This window comes from Macaca nemestrina, chromosome 5 (assembly GCF_043159975.1).
Source record: "Macaca nemestrina isolate mMacNem1 chromosome 5, mMacNem.hap1, whole genome shotgun sequence".
NCBI classification, from domain to species: domain Eukaryota; kingdom Metazoa; phylum Chordata; class Mammalia; order Primates; family Cercopithecidae; genus Macaca; species Macaca nemestrina.
Window position 1 is genome coordinate 64,287,140 of NC_092129.1, and position 23,068 is coordinate 64,310,207.

At 41.3% G+C, this 23,068-nt stretch overlaps 1 protein-coding gene across 4 annotated transcripts in view; it reads right to left on the reverse strand.

Annotated features, from left to right (window-relative positions):
- Positions 1-3,519: 3,519 nt before the first annotated feature.
- The window catches only part of LOC105488972 (EPM2A glucan phosphatase, laforin), a 131,186-nt gene continuing 111,637 nt past the window's right edge, over positions 3,520-23,068 (reverse strand). For 2 of the 4 annotated variants that reach the window (XM_071096565.1, XM_024795100.2), the window contains exons 3-4: positions 21,806-22,047; positions 3,529-13,857 (exon numbers count right to left, since the gene is read on the reverse strand). In XM_071096565.1, the coding sequence (XP_070952666.1) occupies positions 13,580-13,857; positions 21,806-22,047 (520 nt within the window). In that variant the 3' untranslated portion in view covers positions 3,529-13,579. Of the gene's footprint in view, positions 13,858-21,805; positions 22,048-23,068 lie in introns of all 4 variants that reach the window. The other 2 variants (XM_011753520.3, XM_024795101.2) reach the window with 2 other exon arrangements.

Here is a 23,068-nt window from a genome sequence, read left to right on the forward strand (position 1 = left end):
AGCACCTGACAAGGGGCAAACTGTCCTTTAAAGATTTGAAGCCAGACATTGACATCTCCTCTTTAGCTATGAAAGTCTTAGATGGCATCTTCTTCTAATAGAAGGCTGTTTTGTTTACATTGAAAATCTGTTGTTTAGTGTACCTGCCTTCACCAATGATCTTAGCTAGGTCTTCTGGATAACTTGCTGCAGCTGCTATATCAGCACTTGCTGCTTCACCTTGTACTTTTATTTTATGGAGACAACTTATTTTTTTAAACCTTATAAACCAACCTCTGCTAGGTTCAAACTTCTTCTCCAACCTCCTTGCCTTTCTCAGCCATCATAAAATTGAAGAGAGTTAGGGCTTTGCTCTGGATTAGGCTTTGGCTTAAGAGAAGGTGTTGTGGTTGGTTTGATCCATCTAGACCACTAAAACTTTCTCTATATCAGTAATAAGACTGTTTTGCTTTCTTACTATATTTGTGTATTTGCTGGAGTAGCACTTTTAATTTCCTTCAAGAACCCTTTCTTTGCACTCACAACTTGGCTTTTTGGCACAAAAGGCCTAGTTTTCAGCCGACCTCTGCTTCAAAATGTCTTCCTCACTACGCTTAACCATTTCTAGTTTTTGATTTAAAGTAAGAGACATGCAACTCTTCATTTCACTTGAGCACTTCAGACGGTATTGCAGAGTTATTAACTGGGTTAATTTCAAGATTGTTGCGTCTTAAGGAATAGGGAAGCCTAAGGAGAGGGAGGGAGATAAGAGAATTACAAGTCAGTGGGGCAGTCACAACTGCACAACATCTATCAATTAAGTTTGCTGTCTTATACGGGTGCAGTTCATGGCACCCCAAAGCAATTACAATACCAACATCAAACATCACAGATCACAAATCACCATAGTAGATAGAATAATCATGAAATTTGAAATATTGTGAGAACTGCAAAAGTGTAGAGCCACAAAGTGAGTACATGCTGTTAGAAAAATGTCTCCAATGGATTTTATTGAGGCACCCACAAACCTTTAATTTATAGAAACACAGTATCTGTGAAGCACAATAAAGGGAAGCACAGTCAAACAGGCCATCCGTGTGTGCTTAGTACACACAGCAAGCAATGTCTTTCATAGGGCTATAGTTTTTTATGGCCATCGATATTAGCCCATGATGGCAAGCCAAAACAGGGTTGAATACATGCAATCTTCAGTAAGCATGATATGGTTTGGCTGTGTCCCTACACAAATCTCATCTTGAATTCCCACAAGTTGTAGGAGGAACCCGGTGGGAGGTAACTGAATCATGGGGCAGATGTTTCCTGTGCTGTTCTCATGATAGTGAATAAGTCTCACAAGATCTGATGGTTTTAAAAAGGGGAATTTCCCTATATAAACCCTCTTCTCTTATCTGCTGTCATGTGAGACATGCCCTTCACCTTCCACCATGATTGTGAGGCCTTCCCAGACACATGGAACTGTAAGTCCATTAAAACCCTTTTTTCCTGTATAAATTACTCAGTCTCAGGTATGTCTTTATTAACAGCATGAAAACAGACTAATACAGTAAATTGGTACCAGTAGAGTGGGGCGCTGCTGTAAATACCCAAAAGTGAGGAAGCAACTTTGGAACTGGGTAACAGGCAGGGGTTAGAAAAGTTTGGAGGGCTCAGAAGAAGATAGGAAAATGTGGGAAGTTTGGAACTTCCTAGAGACTTGTTGAATGGCTTTGACCAAAATGCTGATAGTGATATGGACAATGAAATCCAAGCTGAGGTGGTCTCACATGAAGATGAGGAATTGTTGGGATCTGGAGTAAAGGTGACTCTTGCTATGTTTAGCAAAGAGATTGGTGGCATTTTGCCCTTCCCCTAGAGATTTATGGAACTTTGAACTTGACAGAGATGATTTAGGGTATCTGGCGGAAGAAATTTCTAAGAAGCAAAGCATTCAACATGTGATTTGGGTGCTGTGAAAGGCATTCAGTTTTAAAAGGGAACAGAGCATAAAAGTTTGGAAAATTTGCAGTCTGACAAAGCAATAGAAAAGAAAATCCCATTTTCTAAGGACAAATTTAGGCCAGCTGCAGAAATTTGCATAAGTAATGAGGAATCAAATGTGAATCCCCAAGACAATGGGGAAAATGTCTCCAGGGCATGTCAGAGGTCTTCACTGCAGCCCCTCCCATCATAGGGCTAGAGACCTAGGACGAAAAAGTGGTTTCATGGGCCAGGCCCAGGATCGCCATGCTGTGTGCAGCCTAGAAACGTGGTGCCCTGCATCCCAGCTGTTCCAGCCATGGCTGAAAGGGGCCAACATAGAGCTCAGGCCATGGCTTCAGAGGGAGCAAGCCTCAAGCCTTGGCAGCTTCCATGTGGTGTTGAGCCTGCCAGTGCACAGAAGTCAAGAATAGGGGTTTGGAAACCTCCACCTAGATTTAAGAAGATGCATGGGAACGCTTAGAGCTCTCATGAAGAACTTCTGCTAGGGCAGCGAGGAAGGGAAATGTGGGGTCAGAGCCCCTACACAGAGTCCCTAATTGGGCACCACCTAGTGGAGTTGTGAGAAGAGGGCCACCATCCTCCAGACCCCAGAATGGTAGATTCACTGACAGCTTGCACTGTGTGCCTGGAAAAGCTACAGACACTCAGTGCCAGCCCATGAAAGCAGCCAGCATGGGGGCTATACCCTGCAAAGCCATAGCAGTGGACCTGCCCAAGGCCATGGGAACCCACCTCTTGCATCAGTGTGACCTGAACATGATACATGGAGTCAAAGGAGATCATTTTGGAAATTTTAAGATTTGACTGTCCCACTGGATATCGAATTTGCATGGGATCTGTAGCCCCTTTGATTTGGCCAATGTCTCCTATTTGGAATGAATGTATTTACCCAATGCCTGTACCCCCATTGCATCTAGGAAGTAACTAACTTGCTTTTGATTTTACAGGCTCATAGGTGGAAGGAGCTTGCCTGGTGTCAGATGAGACTTTGGACTGTGGACTTCTGACTTAATGCTGAAATGAGTTGAGACTTCGGGGGACTGTTGGGACAGCATGATTGGTTTTGAAATGTAAGGACGTGAGATATGGGAGGGGTCAGAGGTGGAATAATATGGTTTGGTTGTGTCCCTACCCAAATCTCATCTTGAATTGCCACATGTTGTGGAAGGAACCCAATAGGAGGTAACTGAATCATGGGGGCAGGTCTTTCCTGTGCTGTTCTCATGATAGTGAATAAGTCTCACAAGATCTGATGGTTTTAAAAAGGGGAGTTTCCCTGCACAAGTTTTCTTCTTCTCTCGTCTGCTACCATGTGAGATGTGCCTTTCACTTTCCAGCATGATTGTGAGGCCTTCCCAGCCACATGGAACTGTAAGTCCATTAAATCCCTTCTTCCTGTGTAAATAACCGAGTCTCAGTTATGTATTTATTAGCAGCATGAAAACAGACTATTACAAAGAGAATAGGCTAAAACCACAATATTTTATAGGATTTACTCTGCCTTAATATAACTAAATACTAGCATTATATAAAAAGAAAAATCATTATTAAAATGCTTAAAACAAAATAAGGCACAAAATGAAGATATTGATAGTACTTTCATTGAATAAATTACCTCATTTATTAACTTACATGAAGCAATAAAGTTCTCATTTAATATTTTCTTTACATTTCTCTTAGATTGAAATATACATTAGATCTGGCCTGGTGCTGTGGCTCATGCTTGTAATGCCAACACTTTGGGAGGCTTAGGCAGGAGCCTCACTTAATTCCAGAAGTTTGAGACCAGCCTTGGTGACACAGTGAGACCCCCATCTTTAGAACAAACTTTAAAAAATTAGCCTAGTATGATGGCAAACATCTGTAGTCCCAGACACTCGGGAAGCTGAGGTGGGAGGCTCACTTGAGCCCAGGAAGGTCGAGGCTGCAATGAGCTGTTATTGCACCACTGTACTCCAGCCTGGGTGACAAAGCAAGATCCTGCCTCAAAAAAAATTTTTTTTAATTAAAAACATAATAAAATATACATTAGATCTGAACACAGAATCCAAAGAGTACTTAATTGTCATAGAATGTGCCAAAGCCTGTTTGCCAAGCACCGTTTACAGTTCCTACCTAATGATGCTATAGCTCATGTTATAGTACAGCACGTTAAGAGGGGTTCTATGAAAATGCCTGAAAGAAGCACCCTTGAGGGCTCATGAAGATGCCTCAGAGAGGGTGTCTTCAAAGACTCAAAGGATGAGTTGATGCTCGCCAGATATAGATAGGAGGGAAGAGGATTCCAGGCAGAGGAAAAAATATGTGCAAAACCCCAAGGGTACAAAAGATCGTTGAACCTTTAAGCAATTCACTGTGGCTAACAAGCACTTTTGGGAGATGGTTGTAAGAATGACAACAGAGATTGGAGAGAAGGACACAGAACAAATCATAAACACCCTCATATGTCTGATATGGTTTGGCTGTGTCCCCGCCCAAATCTTATCTTGAATTGTAGTTCCCATAATCTCCAAGTGTCATGGGAGAAACCCAGTGAGAGGTAATTTAATCATGGCAGTAGTCATCCTCATGTTGTTCTCATGATAGTGAGTGAGTTCTCATGAGATTTGATGGTTTGATATGAGGCTTTTCCCCCTTTTGCTCAGCACCTCTCCTTCCTGCTGCTATGTGAGGAAGGACGTGTTTGCTTTTCCTTCTGCAGTGATGGTAAGTTTCCTTAGGCCTCCCAGGTCTTGCTAAACTGTGAGTCAATTAAACCTCTTTCCTTTATAAATTACCCAGTCTCAGGTATGTCTTTATTAGCAGCATGAGAACAGATGAATACAACGTCACATTAAGTATTTTTTATTTTTTTCTGAGAACAACGAGGAGCCATTGAGGAATATTGAGCAAGAAAGAGACAGCAGTATATTTGAAGTAGAAAGGTCTCTCAGGCAGCAGTGTCAAGAATGATCTTGAAAGGGGTAAGGATTACAAGAGGAAGGTAAGCCAGGATGCTTTAACAATCCAGGTCAGAGCAGACAGAAGGGGAGTAGTTAGGAAGCACTATCCAAATAATTTGTTGAATGGTTAGGAGGGTGGTAAATGGAGGAGAGATGGCAAAGATGGCATTCAAGTTTATAACGAGAAATTAGGGGGAAGGTGTTGCCAGTGTCTACTCAACAGAGAAAGTATGGGAGGTCTGGCAAAATAAAGAAAATTTCAGCTTGGGAAATACTGAGTTTGGGAGATATTCTGAAAGATGTTTTGAAAAAAAGCCGATATATAAGCCTTGTACTCAGAAAAAAGCAGTGGAACGGGGATTGAGATTTGGGTGTTATCACTATAGACAATTATTGAGAAAATTCTGGTTTAAACTGGCAAACACACTACTCCTCCTGACATCTGAATGGAAATTACAATATAAAATCTGAAGACAGAAATTCACCTGCAACAATGAAGAGGCAGTTAAGAAGGATTACTTGCAGATAAGATAGTTCAGCATGATAGAATGATTTTGGAAGTGAGCTGAGGGATGAACTAGAAAGCAAAGGAAGACGTGACTCAGGATACCTTATGAGGGGATGCAGTACTGCAGAAGAGCTGGGCACTCATAAGCTCACTGGAACCTTGAGAGTGACTGGGCTTAAATTCTCAATAGTAATGGAATCTAGGACAAATAAGAAAGCTAGAAATGGTGTGGAGTGGTAACCATATGTCTGTCTTGCAATGAAGATTATGTCCCCATCAACATTTCTTTGTGGCCTTCCTCACAATTAAAAAAAAAAATTTAAGAACACAAAAAGAAAAAGAGGAAGTACATTTAAAACAACTCATAATTATAGTTGCAATCACGTCAATATGAAGGAAGTAAAAATACCAGTGGACATAAGTCAGTGTTAAAGTTCTTTGTTGTAAGGAGGAAGACATAATTATCAAAAATAAAAGCATGAAGAGACACATAGAAAAGGCAAAAACATTTTTGAAATAAAAAAAAATGAACAAATGAGCAAATGAGTAAACAGGTCCAAATAGTATCAGAAATCACAATATATATTCATGGCTTATAGCCCCTGAAACATGTGAGGTGCTTAGCAGTAATTGGCATCATTTAAACACCAGTCTATAAAGAATGAGGGATACTCACCTTGTTTATCCACTATGGGTGTAAAATCTCTGAAATTGTTTAGATCAGTGGTCCCCAACCTTTTTGGAACCAGGGACCAGTTTTGTGGAAGACAATTTTTCCATGGACAGGGAGGGGAAGGGAGTATGGTTTTGGGATGGCACTGTTCCACCTCAGATCATTAGATAGATTCTCATAAGGAGCGTGCAACTAGATCCGTTGCATGTGCAGTTCACATAGGGTTCACACTCCGCTGACAATCTGATGCCGCTGCTGATCTGACAGGAGGCAGAGCTCAGGCAGTAAAGCTCACTGACCTGCCACTCACTTCCTGCTGTGTGGCCCGTTTCCTAACAGGCCATGGACCGCTACTGTGGGCTGTTAGGAAACTGAACCACAGGGGTTGGAGACCACTGGTTTAGACTTTATTTCCATCTTTAGATTCGTTATTTAATATTAAGAAGGCAACAATAAGGATTTCTATCAAATAAAAATATATAATTCCACTTTTAACCATTTATATACAGCAAACAGTAAATTCTATTCAGTGAATTCTGAGTTTTCTCTCACTAGGAATTTATAAAGTCTTGATAAGTATGGTAACGACAATGACCTGTTCTGTTCAAGGTCCAGCTCTCCATTCTTTCACTGTCTAATTTCTGCTAATTTTCTCCTTTATAATCCACACCATTCTGGTGCCATGAGCAAATGAGTAAACAGGTCCAAATATTATCAGAAATCACAATATATATTCATGGCTTAAGCCCCTGAAACATGTGAGGGGCTTATTAAATGAAACTAGTTCATTTAATAGTAATTGCATATTGTTCAGTTTTTAAATAACAGCATTTTTTTCAGCCTTACTGAGGTATAACTCAAACAAAAATTGTATTATTTAGGGTGTACAATTATACATACATTGTGAAAAGATTACCACAATCAAGCTAATTAACATATCCATTACCTCACATAACTTACTTTTTTATGGTGAGGACACTTGTGATTTACTGTGTTCTTAATAAATTTCAAGTATATAATACATTATTATTAATTGCCATCATGTTGTAATTAATTAGGTCACCAGGACTTATTCTTAAAGGTTTGTACCATTTGATCAACATCTCCTCTTTCTTCCAACTTATCAGCCCCTAGTAACTACCATTTTATTCACTGTTACACGAATTTGGCTTTTTTTTTTTTTTTTTTTTTTTTTTTTTTTTTTTTTTAAGATTCCACATATAAATGAGATTATGAAGTATTTGTCTTTCTGTGCCTGGCTTATTTTTCTTAGCATAATGTCCTCAAGTTTTAACTCTGTTGATGCAAATGATGAGATTTCCTTCTGTTTAAGGCTGAATGATATTCCACTGTTTATATATCCATCACATCTTCTTTATTCATTCATCTGTCATTGGACACTTAGTTTCCATACTTGGCTATTGAAAATAATGTTGCAATGAACATGGAAGTGCAGAAATTTCTTCAAGATACTGATTTTATTTGCTTTGGATATATACCCAGAAGTGAGACTCTGAATTAAAAGGAAGTTCTAGGTTTAATTTTTTACAAAACTCCATATTGTTTCCCATTATGGCTGTAATGATTTACATTCTCACCAAGAGTGTGCAAGGATTCCCTTTTCTCCACACACCCTTGCCAACATTTACTATGTCTTGCTTTTTTTTTTTTTTTTTTTTTTTTTTTTTTTTTACAATAGCCATCCTAACAGGGGTGAGGTTGATACCTCATTGTGGTTTTAATTAGCATTTCCCTAGTGATTAATGATGCTGAGCACCTTTTCATATACCTCTTAGCCATTTGTATGTCTTCTTTTGAAAAACATCTTTTCAGGTCCTGTGTTCATTTTTATATTGAGTTATTTGTTCTTTTGCTTGTGAGATATTTGGGTTCCTTATACATTTGGATATTAATTCCTTATCAGACATATTATGGTTTGCAAATATTCCATTGTGTAGGTTATCTTTTCATTTTTTTCTTGTTTCTGTTACTGTGCAGAAACCTTTTAGTTCGATGCACTTCCACTTGCTTATTTTTGCTTTTGTTGCCTGTGCTTTCAGTGTCAAATCTAAAAAAAAATCATAGCTGAGACCAATGTCAACAAGTTTTTCCACTATGTTTAGTTCTAGGAGTTCTACTGTTTCAGGTCTCATGCTTAAGTCTTAACCTATTTTGGATTGATTTTTGAGGACACCAATCATTTTCATTTTTGTATTATTAAAATAATATTGGTATAATGCCTGATATAATAACAGTACAGGAATTCATCCTTTTATTTGAAAGGCTCCAATTTTCTGTCTATCTCCGACTACTCTTTCAATAGTTCTCTTTTATAAGCTTAACCTGTAAATGGGAAACTCAACCCGATCTGGTCCCTTTTTTCACATTTCCAGTCCCCTCCAATCTGCCTGATTTCTTTCGCTCCCTATAGTCCTCAGGTAGTTGTTTTCTGTAGTGTTGTCTGTTGATTTTGCTTCCCACAAATTCAAACGCTGAAGTCATAACCTCCATTACTTCAGAATGTGACCTTACTCAGAAATCAGGTGATCACAGATGTAATTAGTTGAGACCACATTAGAGTCAGGTGGGCCAAATTCAATGTCGCTGCCATCCTTGTAGAAATGGGAAATTTAGACACAGACTCCCATACAGGGTGAACACCATGTTAAGATGAAGGCACAGAATAAGGTGATGCTTCTACAAACCAAGAAACGTCAAAGGTTGCTGGCAAACCACCAGAAGCTAGAACAGCGGCATGGAACAGATTCTCCCTCGCAGCCCTCAGGAGGAACCGGTGCTGCTCACCCTTTCATCTCCAACTTCTATACTCCAGAACCATGCCAGGAACAAATTTCTGGAACAAATTTCTGCTGTTTAATCCTCCTAGTCTGTGGTACATTATTATGGCTGCCCTAGCAAACAGATGTAATGTGCACAGAGATTATAACGGGTGGTTCATTAAGAGCTTACTCCACCAAATCAGAAGCAAAACTATCTTCACTTGCCTCAGAATAAGTTCACCTTCTGTCTATCCTTTAGTTTCCTTATCTGTAAAACAGGGATAATATCCCCTAGCATTTTTGGAATAAGGTAGGCTGATATATGTGGAGCACTTAGACAATACCTATAACATTGTATGCTTTTGACGGTTATTAGCTATTCCAGTCCTTCACTCATTTAAACTATGTCAGCCTCTGTTATAGGCACTCTAGGTACATCACCAAACAAAACAGATACAAATTTCTGCCTTTATAATTCAGTGAAGCTTATATTGCAGTGACAGCATACAGAAAAAAATAAGTAATTTATGTAAATATGTAATATGTAGGCCATTAATAAGTTCTATGAAGAAAAATAAACCAGAAACTGTGGATTGGGAAGGCTGAGATTGGATCAGGCCATTTTTTATAGGGTAGTCCAGGGAGGCATCATTGAAGGAGGGAGAAGGGTGAGCCATGTGCATACCTGGAGTAGCAGCATTCCAGGTAAAGAGAATAGCAGGAGCATGTGCCCTGAGGCCAGAGCCTTCCTGGAGTAGTCAAAGAACAGCAAGAGGGCCAGTATGGCTAGAGCAGAGTAAGAGAGGTGGAAGGCAGTAAGTAGGAGATGTGGTCAAGAGGTAACAGGTGACCAGATTGTACAGGACCTCAAAGGGCTTTGACTTTTACCCTGAGTGACGTAAGAAGTAGTTGGAGCTTTCAAACACAGGAGTGATATGACATGAGTTACATTTTTATCGAAGTACCCTGACCGCTATGTGAGAGTAAGTTTGATAGAGGAAGGGGCTGGGAGGGAAGGCCAGAAACAGGGAGACCAGGTAGAAGACCATTTCTGAAATCTAGTCTTGGGATCACATTGGCTCTGACCAAGGTTGTTCAGTAAAGGAAGAAAAACACAGATGCTATAGATGCTTTAACAGAATTTCTGGATGATTTGAATGTGACATTTGAAATAAAGAGAGGAGTCATGGATGACGCTGAGGTTTGGGTCCTGAGCAGCTGCAAGTGTATTTCCATTAATGGCATCAGGCAAGACTTTCAGAACAAAGATTTAGAGAAGGAAAGAACAGAGTTGTTGTTACGGTTGTTCTTCCTCTTACTATTGTCATTATTGCTATAATTAAGGTAGCGTCGTCAATCCTTTCCCCTTTATTCTCAGTCTCATCTTCTGTCAATTTTCTTCTTTTTCTAGCAGATACTCAGTGACGGCACACCTATGCCATGATTTGCTCAGCAAGTTACATCTAGCTGCTCCCTTTTCCTACTGTGATCTAGCCCCACAGACAAATAAGCGGACACTTAACACATCTCTTTCCTGGGCACATAACCTTGAATCTCCCTCTCTGCTTCTATAGTCACGCCTTCTTGCTCTCACCCCCACAGAAAACACCTGCCTTTCCTTCTTTTGGAAAAGACACTGGTCTTTACTTTTTCTCATTTTAACCATTTTTCTTCCTCTTACTCCAATTTTTATTAATCCTTGCACCACTTCTTACCCACTAACAATACTGTCTGCTCTCATTCCCATTAATTCTCCTACGACGTCTCAATATCACAATAAATCTCCGAACCTTTCTTCCTGACTTATCCTTTACCCTTGGTCCTAGTTACAACTCTTTGCAATAGGAAAAAGTCATTTGATGTCTCTGGGTCTGTTTGCTCCTCTGTAAAATAAAGGCATTACATGAGATTATTTCTAAAGATACTTTCAGCTTTAACTTCTGATCCAACTGATTCTGCGTTTAGCTCTTCAGTGATTTTTCATGTGTGGCAAGTTCCATTTCATTTCCTATTTCCTAACTCACTTTCAAATCTCTCCTTTCATTACTTTCTTATCATTTCCAAAGTCTTAACCACATTTTTCATCATTATTTCTTACACCAAGCCAAGTGGTTTTTACCACACCTTAATGATGGTCAAAAGAGAGTGTTTTGCGTTGTGTTTTAGATTTTTTTCCTAATGCTGGCAAGCAGAATGATAGAGGGATAATGTTTCAAGTCTGAAGGAAAACAACCTCATTTGGACATTCTTTCACCATGAATGAACTCTTCTTATGATTACCTTTGAGAAATCCGTGATTGAAAAGTTTTGTTAAACACCAGTGACAAGCAGCTACTGGCATAATATCTGCTTTGATTTTCTCAGACACACTCTAAGTTTTCATGCTCACTTCTCTGTGGTCCCTCACCTCTGACTTCCTTTGTCATGTAACTGCCAATTTTGATTGGTTAATTGACAGAGGAAGGGTGACAAGAAAAAAGAAACAATTTAGCTCAGTGGATTGCCCCCTTTACAAATAAGGAAACACAGTTTGTCCTAGATTTCAGACTAAGCTGATAACATTTTAAAAATCCTGTACAGAAAGGTCTTTTTAAATGTTTTTATTTACCAAAAGTTTTGGGTGATTTTGAAATACATTAGACATCCCATTCATTGAGGAAAGGATGATTTATTCCAAAACATTCTTTAATAGTCCTAAAATGATTTTGTCTATCAGAGCAGAAGGAACAAAGGGAAAAATCCACCTGAGAAAAGATCTTTGTATCATGGAAATTATGAAGCTAGATTAGACATTAAAGAAATTCACACGCACACATAGTTTAAAATTCCATTTTTAAGATTAAATTTTCACGACACATTATGACTGTAAATGAGTTACTTGAATACCAATTATTACCTCTAGTTATTTTTAGCAAGGGAGCTGGACTTCACTTTACTTAATGCTAGCTTATAAATTTAACTTCGTAAAATTATACGGGAAATGCGTCCTGGCCGGCTGCCTCTGCCCAAAGCAAATGTCATCTCCCCTAAGTGCCACAATTATATCTCCCTGTCCTCTGAGCTCCACTGAAACTTACCTTGTATCCTTCTTGTCCCCCACACCTTCTAAATAAGAGTCTCTTGCATCTATCAATATGTGTTTGTGGAAGAAAGGAAGGTGCAGAAAAATAAATGCACATCATAGTTTAATTAAGAAAGTAAGGGCTTTGAATCAAATCTAGCTTTGTATCTCACTGCATCTATTTATTCATCGTGTGACAACAGACAGTTGATTTAACCCCTCTGAGCCTTAGTTTCCCATCTTTATCATGGAGATAATGAGACCTTCTTCATTGGATATTGTGAAGATTAAACTGGATATGATTATAAATCACCTTGCACATAGAGGCTCTCAATTGAAAAAAAACACGTCTCTTTTTTCTATTCTAGCATATCATTCATGGTCCAACCCTGCATTGCAGTTGTTGAATGCAGGTCTGTTTCTAGGCAGCACACTTTTGAAGGCAACGTTGTTCATCTCTGTATTTCCTGTAGAACCTAGGGTGATGAGCTGCATAGTCTGGAGGCACAGGAACTGCATATTATACTAAATTGAGGGCTGAGCCAGGATGGCCGAGGCTGTGAAGCAATTATCCATGGATTTGGTCGTTTGGGCTCTTTCGGTAGTATAGGTCCTCTCATGAACTCCCACTCTGGTCTTAAAACAGCCCATCATGTTTTTAAATTAGCTTGCACAAAATACAACTACTTTCCTAGATTCTTTGGCAACTGATCAGAACACTATTCTGTGTCTCGCTACGGAAACTCCTGCAGGCATATCGACCATACCCTTAGAAAGACAAAACTGAATGCACTACATGGTGCTGGGAAAACAAGTTGTGTTGAAAACAGCACTGAGTCAAATAGACTATTAACTCTAGCTTGCCCTTGACTGGTCATGAGACCTTGGGCTAGCTACCTATGCCCATTAAGGGTCAATTTAACTTCTTGATATCACAACTATAAAAAACAAGGGTATTTTTTGCTTTGTTTGGCAGTTTTGAGGGAAAACAACAACAACAACAACAACAAATGAGAGATAATTCTACTTTGGTTGTTACACAGGGTTGTTGGGTAGAGAAGGAAGGTGATGTCTTGGAATAGACTTTAACAACTGTGAGGCAGGATAAAAATGAAGTCCTGAAAGCCATCATTTTTTGAACACAGTGAGCTCTTCTTTTGTAACGGTTCAGGCTTCTAACCTTATTTCCTCCTTTGGCAACTGACCAGCTCACGCACACACACTAGTGATGAAATCCACATAGTTCCATATCTTTTCCTCTGTATGGCCAAGAGTTTCAGTGCAACAGGAAAGTGCTGTCATGGATCCATCGCGCAACACATGCAGTGCTGTAAAGCAAAGGCCTCATCTGCCCGCAGGCAGCAGGAACTGCACTCATTACCCTTCTGTCTTATGTACAGCCTAACTGCTTCGTGCCTCTTCTCATGTGTGAGTCACAGCTTTCTTGTAGAGTATTTCAAAAATACAGCCCCAAAACAAAGCATAATCGAAAGTCATCCCAAATGAAAGTGGTTGGCTTGGGGGAAGTCACACAGTCCTTTCAGTTTAGGTAGAATCCTTGTTTCTAGGTCATTTTACCAACATCACCCCAGGCTCCTTAGGGAAATCAGGAGGGGGCAGAAGCAGGCTGACCAGCTACAGACTACACACAGAAGAACGAACCTTCCCAAATTTCTGGAAAAAATCTTCTTGTGCACGGGCCAAAGCCTCTTCATCAATGTAGACAGCTGGCCTCTTGGCCATGAGGAAATACTGCACCTTCCTCAGATTCCAGCCCATCACGTACTGGAACCAGCCGCAGACAGCCGCGGTGGAGCGGCCCACCCCAGCGTTGCAGTGCACATACACGATGTGTCCCTTCTCCAGCAGCGCATGCAGCAAGCACACTGCCTGGGGCAGCATCTGCACTCGACCTGCGGTGGGGAAAGCACAGCACACATGTGAATAACTAAACCACCAGATACCGCCACTGAGATCTCCTCCACAGCCTGAAATCACAGGGATGCACATGGCCAGGCAGGGATAAGAGACTTTGCTTTCTTCCTGCATTGTGAAGGAAAAGGTGAGATCATTTTACAACCTGATAACAGTAAAGTGGAAAGAGCATTCCAGAGGGAGAGGCCCTCTCTAATCCTTCCCTGGGTATTGCTACTCCTTTGGGTGACTTTGCCATCCATGCAAATATCCCTCCAAAGAAAAGTGACCTATCACCTGTCATCAGAATGCACTTTCACATCAAAAGTGTTTGCAGATGGTCAGAATTTTAGAGGATTAAAAACAAAAAAAGTTGTCAGGTCTGGCCACCTGAATTACAGTGAATCCAAAAGTATCTTCCAGCTAAATGTAAAACACAGAAGTGGCCCATAATAGTTAAAGGAATCAATCTGTTCATTCAACATATGCTCATTTTCATTTGTTTGATGGAATGGCTAACATTATTTGATACAGATGGGATAACCAATTGTTCATTTATTCCCTCAAGATACGATGAATGCTAAAACTGATTTAATTTCTATGTTTTCAGGAAATTATATAATTATATAATTTGGGGTTTATAGCTATTACCATTTCAAGGTTACCATTTTGATTATTAGATTATTCAAATGTCTTCTTATCACGCCAGGAGAGGACACGCTATGCCCTGCTGAGGCCTGGTAGACTCTGCTCCGCTCTCTCATCCCGTGGGACAGAGAGGTGTACCACAGTCACTTCTTAGAGCTCCTGGATGCCTGAAGTTTCTCCTGCTCACAGGTTCTCAGTACAGAGATATTTTGTAAGTTCGTTGTTTTTTTTTTTTTTTTTCAGGGGGTGGTCAATGTAAATTATTTCAAAGGGAAAGGAAGAGGGAAATGAGAGTGTCCTGGGTTACAGCTCTATGCTCGTGACTTGGCATTCTCTAGCTACAAGAACACAGTGGCCCCAAAGGATACTCTGATGGTCACATACAAGAGCCCTGTGTGGCCTTCACATTGCTATCCTTATTGGATGACCAAAGAGATGGGAACAACCATCCCTCAAAAGATTTCACCTGGGGATCTGCCGTGAGGCCTAGAATTCTCCCATGACAGCAACTCCCCTAAGTTTATATTTCCCTCTTTAGATGTCCTTTGGTGAAATACAAGTGCCCCTGAAGGAGCCAACACAACACACTGAGATGAGGCATCAGCACCTGAGAAGGACAGAGTTTACCAAGGACCACAATGTGGCTTGAAGGCCTCTCACTGGCCATTCCATCTAGCCAGGCATCTACCTCAGCTTCAGGCTCATCAAGCTCTGAGAAGGGGCAGAGTTCACATGGAAGCCAGGATAATATTCTTATCTTGTTGCTGGAGCTCTGTTAAACCCCTAGTGAAGAGATCTAACACTGCACGCTCCACACAGCAGTTTAGAATGTACCTGGAATGCCTTCAGGCAGGAAGGACACAGGTTCGGTTTCTTGAGCTCCATCCCTCTCTCGCCTGTTGCCATACATTGTTGTTCCCTGCCTGGTCCCCGAAGGCATTTGTATTAGAGAGTTACCAGCTTCTATGTATATCTGATTCCTTACAGTCCAAACTGAATCATGAACTTTAACTCATCTAAACCTCCACACCTGATTTCAGGACACTCTGAGATGACAGTGAGGTAGGCCTGCCACTCAGTTACTCATGGTGCCCTCCTAGAGGTACTAAAATATCACTGGAGATGCAACAGGATGGTGAGAGCATCATGTGTGACAGTGAGATGTCTCAGCATGTCTCAGGGAGAGCACTGCATGGCGGATCCACCATTTGCGCTGGGGGATCAGAGGAGCAAAACCTCCGATGTATGATGGATCAGCCCTGCTGAGAAGGGAGAGGCCTGCTCCACTGCGGGGCTTCTGTTCTGCTGAGGGTATGAAAGGTTCACTCCTGGGAAAGCTGGGTGGGAGGAGAACTCTGCTGCTCAAGCTGGAAGCATGGGTTCTTCCTGCTCCTGCCACAGTTAGCATCACCTGACAAGCTCCCTGCGGTGGTTGTCTCTAGATACTACGTGCCTTGGCAGGAAACAAAGAAGAATCATTTAACGTAGGTTCAGGCTTTCCTCAGATGCCCAGTATGTGAATAGCCCACAGTGGTCATCAGCAGAAGGAGCTGCTGGACTCAGAGTCCCAGCCCCTCGCACTCAGCGCATACAGCATCAGTGTAACTGGCTTGCAAACAAGATCTTCCCTGGTGCCAGTCAAGATCCCTTCCCCAGACCTGTTCTCTGGCCAGAGGTTTCCCTAGGGTGGGTCTGCACCAAATATTGCAAATGATGCAATACATTTCCCTTTTCATTTTATCTGTAAAAGATTCTTCAAGAGGTATGTACATAGTTTAGACGTTAAAAAGTGACATGTGTTAGTTTGAGGTTCTGTGATCTCAGGCACATACTCCTGAAAGGTATATGTCAGCAAACATCGAAGCTCTCAAGGCTCCCAGCTTCACACAGATTTCAGCATCGGGCACAGCCATCAGTGATCTTCTCCCAGAATCACTCAATCATTGCACTGAAGGATGAACAAACATTTAATAAACATAGAGAATAAATAAATAAATAAGAAGGGTATCAGAGGCCGAGCATGGTGGCTTATGCCTGTAATTCCAGCACTTTGGGAGGCCAAGGTGAGCGGATTGCCTGAGGTCAGGAGTTCAAGAGCAGTCTGGCCAACATGGTGAAACTCTGTTTCTACTAAAATTTAAAAAAAAAATAGCCAGGATTGGTGGTATATGCCTGTAATCCAGCTACTCAGCAGGCTGAGGCAGGGGAATTGCTTGAACCAGGGAGGGGGAGGTTGCAGTGAGCTACCATCATGTCACTGCACACCAGCCTGGGGGAGAGACTGAGACTCCATCTAAAAAAGAAGGGTACCAGAGAAGTAGGTGGTCCAGGGTGCCCACTCATCTCAGCCTGGCCACAGCTGGAGGCCTGGTTTATTTTGATCTCTTGTGACTGCAAATCACCCTCTTTGGTTGATGGTAGATAACATTTATTGAGCCCTTTCTACCTTCCCAGCACTGTCGTTAACATTTTACACGTGCTAGCTCATTTACAACCACCTCTTAACAACTATGGGGTCAGCACTATTGTGATCTTCAATTTATATATTAATAAATTGAGCACAGACATTTGCCCAAGGTTATTCCCTAAGTGGCCACTCAAACTCAGCTAGCGTGACTCTGAAGCCGCAGGTCTTAACCACTGTACTGTGGTCCTTCCCTAATCCACCTGGTTAATGGTACTTGTTGGCCCCCATCTTGTCAATCTGGATTCTCAATCAGTCCCTCTGCACTCACTTACCAGCCCATGCTGGTGGTCTTACCCTGGGTAGGAATAATGTCCTCCCTGGAGATTAACACCTGTGCCCCACCCTAGAGGAGCCCTCTCAAGAGGACCATCTCTCTCTGCTTGAAACCTATTCTAGGAAGTCTAACCTAATATGTGACTCACCAAGGAATAGAAAGAGGGTTCCCAGGAGGGTCATCTTGATGTGCCCAGCTCAGCAGAGCCAGTGTCAACCAGAGCAGCTATAGATAGGTTCCACGTATAATTTAATTTGATGTTGCCATTCTTAAAAACAATAAAACCTCAAGACAGAAATCCAGTTCTTTTAATGTAAAATATTCCAAACTTTAAATGTTGACAACTAAGTTGCAAACTGTAAACCCTTTGCAGATCAAACAAGACATTCTACCCTCTGTGTTTCTGACTCTGTAATTTAATACAGGCCCTGGTTCTCAATAGATGCTCCATACACACTCATTAAGTCCATGAATAAACACAAGACTAGAAAAACAGCAATAAAAACCTATTTGATCTGAGACACTACTAAGCACTTCTAACCTAACTTGTGGTTCACACCTGCTCCAGGCTAATCTGACTCTGGACTGATTAAAAGCTTTCTGAAAGCACTACTGAGCCAGCCAAGGTTGTGAGGGAGGGAGAGGTAGAGCATTTGGGCAGGTAAGTCAAGTAGCCTGAGGCATTAGGGCCTGAGATAAAAGAGAGGGTCAAAAGGCCCTAAAGATAAGCTTTATCTAAGGTTGATCCTGAAAGAAATCCACAGCTTTCAGCCTTTCTCTCTCTCTCTCTCTCTCTGTCTCTCTCTCACACACACACACACACACACACACACACACACACACACACACTTTCCTTTCTTACTCCAGGAGCAGATATATGATGAATATATTATTTGGGGGACATATCTTTTTTCCATCTTTGAAGTGTAATATAGATAGGATCCACGTTATCTATAACATCCTTTGGTAGAAACTTAAAGACTTGGAACTAATCCTATAGTTCCAACATTGTGATTTTCAAAGCCCTTTCTTATCAATTATCTTATTCTACTGTTATAGCCCTGTAAGGTGGAAAATACTATCTTCATTTTCTTAATGCATGAACTAGCCTGCTGATATCCTCCCAGCTACCCGGTGGTGACAAGGCTTACGCCCAGGTGTCTTGGCTCCAAGGTTAGCATTTCTATGCAATGGGAGAGCTGAATTCAGTGTGTTGAGCAAGGGAAAAGAAGTCAGACTTTGACAACAGAGGGGTAGCTGAGGACTTCATGAAGCCTATGAACTCATTTGGGAGGCAAGGGTAAACATTTGTTATAAATAGCGCTGCAGTGACAAAGGTCAAAACACAACCTGAATATTTTCTTTTTTTTTTTTTTTTTTTTTTTTTGAGACGGAGTCTCGCTGTGTCTCCCAGGCTGGAGTGCAGTGGCGTGATCTCGGCTCACTGCAAGCTCCGCCTCCCGGGTTCACGCCATTCTCCCGCCTCAGCCTCCCAAGTAGCTGAGACTACAGGCGCCCGCCACCACGCCCGGCTAGTTTTTTGTATTTTTAGTAGAGACGGGGTTTCACCATGTTAGCCAGGATAGTCTCGATCTCCTGACCTCGTGATCCACCCGCCTCGGCCTCCCAAAGTGCTGGGATTACAGGCTTGAGCCACCGCGCCCGGCCTACTTTCTATGCAAAGAAAATTTTAATGAGATCTGTTTCATTTTGTTTTGTTCAGGTGAGTTAGATTTGGCAGATTTTCATTCCCTAGGTGAAAGACACAAACCAAAATGTTTATAAAAGATTAAAAAAAGAGAGAGAAATCTACACCACCCTTCCATATACGACAAAGTGCACAAGTGTAAGGATCGATCACACGATTGATTGTAACAGGTCTGTGACAACCAGCAGTGACAGTCAAGCCTAACAAACTGTCTTCTTTCTCAGACTTCAACTGACAGCATAATGCTGCAACTCAAAACACTTCCAAGTGGGTTTTTCTCTAGAGTTCTAAAAATATTCAGCTGATTAATCTATGTGTTCATTGGGCTAACACTGTGAGCCACAGAGATCGGTCTATTGATAAAAAGTTCCCCTCCCACTCAAAAGTGGTTGTTAACCCTTGGATTACCCACCCCCAACCCCGGTTAAGCCAAGACAAAGAAATCCATTAGTCGGTCTTACAGCTGGGCCTTTATCTAAAGTGGAAGCTTGCATTTTGCAGCTCAAATGCCACAGCACTGTCTCAGCCTGAAAGAAGCTCTGCTGCTGCGCTAGCAATTAGGACTGTGACCTGCTGACCCACTGACCCCAAAAAAGGTGTGAATATAATGACAATGGGTCCTTGGGGATATAGTTTTCCCTCAGGCTTCCGCAGAGTCCCAAACTATCAAGCAAATTACCGATTTGTCAGCAGAGCCTTCAAGTAATCAGTGTGTGGGTTGGGATGGGATGGCAGGGGATACGTGGCACAGCTGGCAGCCCAACTTCTCCTAGTCTCATCTCACATCATTCTCCAATGGGATAACGATGCTGTCAAATCAGATTCAGAGATGCTAACATCAAAATGCATTCTGGAAGCTACAGTTCTACAAATCCTAACTATCTTCTCTGTTTTGAAACCAGGAAAACCAGCTGGACAAGGTGAATATCACCTAGATTCAACCAATGTGCATCTTTGCAAATGAAGTTTTTCTTTTTTTCTTAATTGAAGAAGGGCAGAGCTCTTACAGCTAAATCATGCTTCCTTACATCAGGTTACCAAGAGGAATAACCAGACTGTCATCAGCGCTCTCCACCTTCAGGAACAAAAATACCCATCCCCAAGGATAATTCAGCTCAGACACAGACCAACAAAGGGGCCCAGCCTGGCCAGGAGGACCACCTGAGATCCATAAAGGCCTCAGGTGGGCAAGGCCCAGGAATGTAGGTTTCCTGTGGTCCTCATGGCCTTCTATCTTGCAGACCATTCACTCTTGGGGAGACAAGCTACTTCCTTTGAAATTTGTAGGCTCTGCCTAACTCCAGATGATCGTGAACATAAGGGGCTGAAATTGCGTGGGTCTGAAGCACCTGCCTGAAGCGTTTGTGTAAGAATGCAGGGAGAAGCTTCAAAGTTGGTAAAGTTGCTCTCTGGAGCAATGTTTTGGGTCCGACTGACAGCCTTGAAATTCCGAATGGGCCTCTTTTAGTTCTATGACATGGGCAATAACTTTTCATACCTTAGCCTCTTCGTCTGCAAAACGGAGGCAGCTACAATATCTGCCTGGAGTCTTATTATGAGAATTAAATAAGCTAATTCTTGTAAATTGCTTAGGAGAGTGTTTTGTACATAATATACATTTGGGGGAAGAGGGCTAAAGATAGAAATGTCTCTAAGCTGGATATCACTGTCCTTTACCCAGTAGAGGAGGTCACAAAACTACTTAGCCTCTCCCATTTCCAAAGCTCTCTGCTGCCCCCTGCTGACAGCTGCTTGATACTATCGGTGTAACTGGGTTCTCTCCTCCCGACTGTAGTTATCTCCATTCCTTTTCGACAAGTACCCTATTCTACAACCGGGCTAAAATCCGTATCATTCCTCTAAAATTCCATGTTTCTGTGCCATCACCTGTGCTGCTGCTTCCCCCTAGCATGGCCTTTCTCCCTCCACATCTACCTATCAAAGCCATGCCCACCTCAAGTGCCATGGCATTCATGCAGCCTCCCTTTGTCGCTCCCCAGAATGTGCTCTTCCCATGCACAACCCTCCTCCAGCACGGTCCTCACTCCTCTCTTACCTGTTCCTCTCTGTGCTGTAATTAGTGTTGAACTCGTATTACTGCACAACTGCTTCTTCCTATAGCGTCTAAAGTGCTTTTCGTCCCTCAAATCCTGCAGGATCATCTTTCCTCATTCTCTGATCCAAGCCACATTGGTCTTTCAGTTTTTGCAACGCTCTGTGCTCTCTCCTGCCACAAGGATTCTTCTAAGCTGCTGCTTCTGCCTGGGACACTCTCTCCACTTACTCTTCCTTCAGACAACCTCAGATCTTAGTCCAAACACTACTTTCCAAGAAAACCCTCTTTGATCCCCCTTCCTTGGCCTGATTACCTGTACATAATCTCATAGCAATACCTATGTATTTTTCTAACAAAAAAATTCATCATAGTTTTAAACCTCTATAACATTTGTCATCCCTATAGGACAATGCGCTCCGTGGGGGCAGAAGTTGTGCCTGTCTTTCTTTACTGCTGTATTCCTAGCTACCAGCATAATGCTGCATACCCAGTACATACACAATAAATATGTGTTGAATGAATAAACAAAGAAGCCACATTAAACAGCATCTTAGCCACAGTGTCAAAACATATGTATCATATATATTAAGTCTAAAATCTTATATTCTATTTCTACCATTCATTTTTAAGATATTAAATTATAGATGATAGATAGATAGACAGACAGACAGACAGATAGATAGATAGATAGATAGATAGATAGATAGATAGATAGACAGACAGAGAGACAGACAGCAAGCAAGCAAGGGTTTCTCTGAAACACAGCAAGGAGGCAGAACAGTTCTGATCCTTACCTTCGGTGCTCATATCTGGTGTTGGCATCCAGATGTAGGCCAAGCCTTCTTCCCTATATAGTTTAATCATAGTGTCTGGAGTCATGGGCTCTGGGTAGCGGTTACAGCCTGAGGAATTCTGTACAATATCCCATTCAGTCTGGAAATTCATTACAGCTGTAATCCCCAGTTCACGCTTCAGTTTGATGGTTACATGTTCCACTTGACGAGGGCAGCTACCCAGCCAGATATTTGGTAGAATTCTAATGAGAACATATGGAGTCAACTATTACTAGTGTTGTTCTGATTTGAGGTTTAAGGAGCTGCATAAAAATATGTAGTATTAAAATATAACTAACCTTTAAGTCTGGCACAGGAAAAGCTAGATATTTTAGAATATAAGCACCAATGTTATTATTGAAAGAAAAAGTACTGGTGATGCTGCTTTGGGGAAAGCAAGTAATCCAATTAACTAGAACACCAGGAAATGGACATCTGCAAACCAAATCAAGCAATATATTAAAATAAGTCTACCAAGATGTACTTATTCCATGAATGCATATATGGCTCCACATGATAAAAATCCATCAACAGACTTCAAATACTAACAAAGTTGAAAATTCCTGTAATTATATAAATAAATTCTGAAAAACAAATTTCAGCAGGCATTCTGGTTTAAAAGTCTACATAAAAATTTCAAATAGTATGAGACTTTCAAAATACACTACAGAGCAGAAGCTAACAAACAACAGACTTCTTTTAAATAAAATTAGAATCAACATTCATTCTATTAGTACCTAGCATTGTTCTATAGGTTTCATCTAATGCTACAAGGTAAGAAAGGGAAATAGCAACATAATTTCCTTTTGGAAATTCTCATTGAGGTTTATTATAGAAAAAAAAATAATGAAATGAAAATGTTAAAAACTCAGAAAAATTTTAGTAACCCTTTAGACAAGAACCCAAGGAGAAAAAAATAAAATAAAATATGTTTATCCAGCCGGATGCAGTGGCTCACGCCTGTAATCCCAGCACTTTGGGAGGCCAAGGCAGGCGGATCACCTGAGGTTAGGAATTTTAGACCAGCCTGGCCGATTCAACTAAAAATATAAAAATTAGCTGGGCGTGGTGGTGGGCACCTGTAATCCCAGCTACTCGGGAGGCTGAGGCAGGAGAATAGCTTGAACCCGGGAGGTGGAGGTTGCAGTGAGCCGAGATCACACCACTGCACTCCAGCCTGGGCGACAGAGCAAGACTGTCTCAAATTAAATAAATAAATAAATA